Source organism: Phaseolus vulgaris, chromosome 5 (genome assembly GCF_000499845.2).
Source record: "Phaseolus vulgaris cultivar G19833 chromosome 5, P. vulgaris v2.0, whole genome shotgun sequence".
Lineage (NCBI taxonomy): Eukaryota > Viridiplantae > Streptophyta > Magnoliopsida > Fabales > Fabaceae > Phaseolus > Phaseolus vulgaris.
The window spans coordinates 3216958-3221593 of NC_023755.2; the positions used below are offsets into that span (position 1 = coordinate 3216958).

Consider the following 4636-nt stretch of genomic DNA (forward strand, 5'->3'; position numbering starts at 1 on the left):
GTATGTAGCGTATCAAAATGTATGTATCTCTTAGATGTCATTACAATGGTTCAATGGCCAATTTGAGCACTAAGGCTAGAAAAAACAAGTCTAATACAAAGTGATGCTGATTTTATCATTCCAACGAGGACAATTGGTAAAAGTGGATATAAAACATGTTCTCGTTAAGGTATTGAGGTTTAGAGAACGATTGCCTGATACACCTGTTGGTCGGTCGCTCTGATCTTCAATCTCCCTCTCGCAAACTCCTCTTGTTCCTCTCGTCCCACTTCTCGGTCGTTCAGGAGCACAGGCTTGGTACCTGCAAAAGGCACTCCAACGATCAAGTCAGCAAATGATTGGACTCTCGGTTGTCAGAGTACTGTATATAATGACGTACCCGATTCTTGAAATCTGTGCTATTTATATTATTTTAACGGACATTTGTTAGTGGGTCAGATTAGGAGGTTAGACCGCACTTAGGGTTGTGCTAAGTAATCTTTAATTATAGATTAACTTCGCTGACTTGGTCAACGCATGATTCGTCGTCATGAAACGGACGATCACATAATACCTTTCAAGTGTGGTTAACATAGGTGGACGATCATGCAACCTGTGGTATTGACCTTACCAGTACAAAACGTGTTATCATAGAAGCCATACATTCATAGTTGAGTCTAAGTTGTATTAAAATTTATCAGTACATGCAAAAAATTCCATAAATGGTAACATTTTCATCGTGTAAGGCATGCGCTTTCAAGAACATGATTTTGATAACTATACTCAATAGGGCATTAGTTGCAAAGTTAGATATTAAAATAAGAAAATGAAATATCCTACTTTCTTATGTTTACAATATTCAACCAGCAATCTATGTTGAACTTACGAACTGAATTTTCCATTAGAGCCACAAATGATACAAATATAATGCCTTAGTTGTAAAACAGATATTTTCTAAAGAGGATACAATACAACTATAATGCAAACTCTCCTAGGGGACACGCGTACTTGAAACTAATTTCTCACTCGTACAAAACCACACCAAGAATAACTTATTTCAGCACTTATCAGTTCTGATTTAAGTCTTATTTTACAATAAATTTATTCATAAGCATGATCATAAGAGAAGCCAAGTGAACAACTAATGAAGGTTTCCACGTTTCTTGAAGGGTAACAAACTTAAAATTTGACGAAGTTCTTTTCCTTCAAGCTCTCCACAGTATCCTTGATGCTCACTTCCAAAGGAATATATTCAATCCCCAAGCTCTTTGCTTTTTCCTTCGAAACCTGGAATATTGGATCATATGGCTTATCATCTACGCACCTGGTAATATTGTTCACAGAGTGAAACCATATTAGAAAAATCAAAACTACAAAAACTTTAATTATTTATAATTATACAAATGCAAAACAGTAGCTGTATACAAATCTAAAATTACGACAAATTAGTAGCTGTATATGGTTTTATTTTAGGAAGGTTGTTCTGTTGTTTTAGCCTATATAATCTAAGATTTTATATGGTTTCAGATCACCAATGCTGAATGCATTTCTGACACTAAACTCAGTTTTCAAGCAAGTAAATAAAGCACTAAATAGTAACGTACAACAGATGGGGACTTATGTTCACGTTTCACATGAACTGTATGCAATCTTGAAACTACCAAAATAGTTATACTCACTTCTCTGGAAGTTGTAATGTAGGGTACAAATCACGTAAAAACTTCACAACGTCTGAGAAGTGTGCGACTCTCTCAACTAGTACATATCTTCCATTAGCTGAAGCACTCTCATATGCTAGAATATGGGCCATTGCAACATCTCTCACGTCCACCCATCCCAAAGTTACATTTCCAAATGTTGGCGAACCTGTATCAAGGATAGAACAGTTTCTTCAATTATCAAAGAATTGTGCAGCGAAAAATCCTAACATATTATTAGCCCTCCCTTTCACGTTCCATTTTAATTTATGTTTCATTATTTGGCATTTCCTTTTGTTTTATTTGATCCATAACATAGTTTGAGTTTAAAAAAAATGACACTGTGTAATCAAGATGCAGGCAAATCAAACAATAGAAATTTAAGAGCATAAGGTATAAACAGTAATTACCATCTACTAGACTTAAAACCATAGCAGAACTAGTGTTGAGTTCTGGTTGCAAGAGAGGTCCAACAACCAATGCCGGGTTCATTGTAACCAAGTCAATATTGTTTTCTTTCGCAAATTTCCAGGCAGCATCTTCGGCCAAAGTCTTTGAGAGGTTATACCATAACTAAAACATAAATAGGAAAAACAAGGAATGTGAAAAACAGGGTAACATAGTATTACAGTACAATAGTTATTGTGTAATCAGTGTTCAGAGACAATTAATTGTTATCTTTTAAGAAGCACAAAACATTATCATATCTACTATTTGTGTAGTTCTCCAATGATGTTTAATCTCGGTAGTAAGGATTAACAAGTTGATTAGGGGAAACAGCACATACCCCATTTTCCTTACAATATTCAGGATCGGAATACCAAGTCTCGTCAACCACAACATCAGGGGTTTTAGGCCTGTAGTTGAACGAAACTGCAGCAACGGAAGAAGTTAAAACGACGCGTTTCAGCGTGGGCGACTTCACACACGATTTCAGAACATTCAGAGTTCCCTTCAAAGCTGGATCCAACAACTCAGTCTGAAATACATAAAGTAAAATCAAAATATCACAATCCACAGATAAAAACAAAATGCACAAATCGAATTGCAATGCAAACGAAACAAACCTGCGGATCTTTGGCATTGTTAAAAAACGGAGAAGCAGTATGAAACACAGCGTGAACACCTTCAACGGCAGAGTCAAAGGAACCTTCTTCTAGAAGATTCGCCTTCACGAGATGCAACCTCTCCTTGGCACCATCAAGGTTAAGCAAGTGATCAACCTTACTGGAATTATCTGCACATCACAAATTATCCAAACTTTAATTTTCGAAATAGTAATCAGCATCAGCATCACCACAAATAATCACCGACGAAAACAAAAAGTTATGGAAGACAAAAGAAAGCACATACTTGGATCGCGAACGGTGGCCTTAACAGTGTAACCGCGTTCGAGAAGAAACTTGACGACCCAGGAAGCAATGTAACCGGAAGCACCGGTGACACACACTACTTGTCCAGCTCCGGTGCTCATTCTGGATTATGTTCTTCTACTCTGAGATGATTCTCTCTGTTGAGTGTTGTTGTTCTGTGTTATGTTGACTCAATCACAAACAAACTCACCTTTTTTTAAAGAACCAAAAAAAGTTTGCGTTTTCAATTTGGAAAGGTTTTACTGGGGGCGTTTCCATCTGAATAGGTGTCCGTGGGCCATTTCCAAATATATCCAAAACCATGATTTTAAAATACAGAGTATCATAACACGTATCATCATATAAATTTTTAAATTATGACTTGCAAATAAATTTTTCATCATAAAAATAAAAGACATTTCTATCAACACTAAACATAATGTAGCTATTATAAGAATATTTTACTAAAATAAAATTAAATATATTTTTCGTCTTCTCTAAAAAAAGTCTATAATCTAAATTTTAGAAGTTTTTTTTTAATAAAAAAAAACTATTGAAATGTGATAAATAGATTTTAATTATAGATTAGGAGGTTAGAATATTTTGTGTTAATTTAACGCTAACACGTGTTAATATCATAATAAGAAAAAACACGGTTAAACTAAAATCTTAAAATGATTCATTTAGATTCTATTTCACGTGGTTGTGGTTGATATAATATTATAATAACAAAATAGTGATAATGATTCATTATAATAGTTGTTATTATAAATACTCTAAAATTTAAATTAAAACAAAACAAATTTGGTGGGACAAAAAGAAGATATTTAATTCTTAAAACAAAAATCATAAGTAGATAAGGCAATTAAACTGTGAAACATAAATGAAAGAAAGAGACGTGGATTAATAGAAATCCATAACATATTATTGAGAATGCGACCCCAAAAGTCTGGGAAGAAGCAAAAATAGTGTTGATTTGAAGAGTACATTGAGCCGTAACATGCAAGATTTGGTTATGTTTATTTTTTGGTGACGTTGTATGCAGATAACGTTTTAGTCTCAACTGTCTAAACTACAAAACAATATTAAATATCATATTGTACTTATAAAGATTTATACTTAGACCGGGTCCAGTCTAGGTAAGAATGACGCATTCGTTGACGTTAAGATTTTATAATGTTTTATGCGCTGCCTTCAAATTTTAGTATTCTATTTCTTTATTTTTCTATAAATAAATAAATAATAAACGAATAAATTTTAGTTTAGAGATTTGTAAGAAAAATATTTTGATTCCTCTAACATTAAAATAATTAATTTTAAATTTTTAATATTTGTATTAAACTAAACTATGCGATTAAACAATGAATAGTTAAAAACACAGGTGAATTGGTTTAAAGAATATTTTCTTATATTTTATGAGATAATAGATTATTTTTTATTTATAATCGATTATATATATAAACAAACATTTTAAATTTAGTTAAAATAATTAATTATTCACTGTTTATTTGCAAGAAGAAACATTTTAGATATAATTGATATAATCAGTTATTTATTGTTCGTCGACTATATACGAAAATATACATATATTTTAGATTTAATTAACAT

The 4636-nt window shown here is 32.6% G+C and overlaps 1 protein-coding gene across 1 annotated transcript; it reads right to left on the bottom strand.

The window, feature by feature from the left end:
• Window positions 1-851: 851 nt before the first annotated feature.
• LOC137834860 (cinnamoyl-CoA reductase CAD2-like) lies at window positions 852-4102 on the bottom strand. The gene is made up of 6 exons (XM_068643083.1): window positions 3030-4102; window positions 2744-2913; window positions 2464-2655; window positions 2087-2249; window positions 1659-1845; window positions 852-1303 (listed from the first exon to the last, which is right to left on the bottom strand). Exons 1-6 carry the CDS (start codon window positions 3148-3150, stop codon window positions 1159-1161), a joined length of 978 nt encoding a protein of 325 aa, XP_068499184.1. The 5' UTR covers window positions 3151-4102; the 3' UTR covers window positions 852-1158.
• Between the last annotated feature and the right edge of the window lie 534 nt (window positions 4103-4636).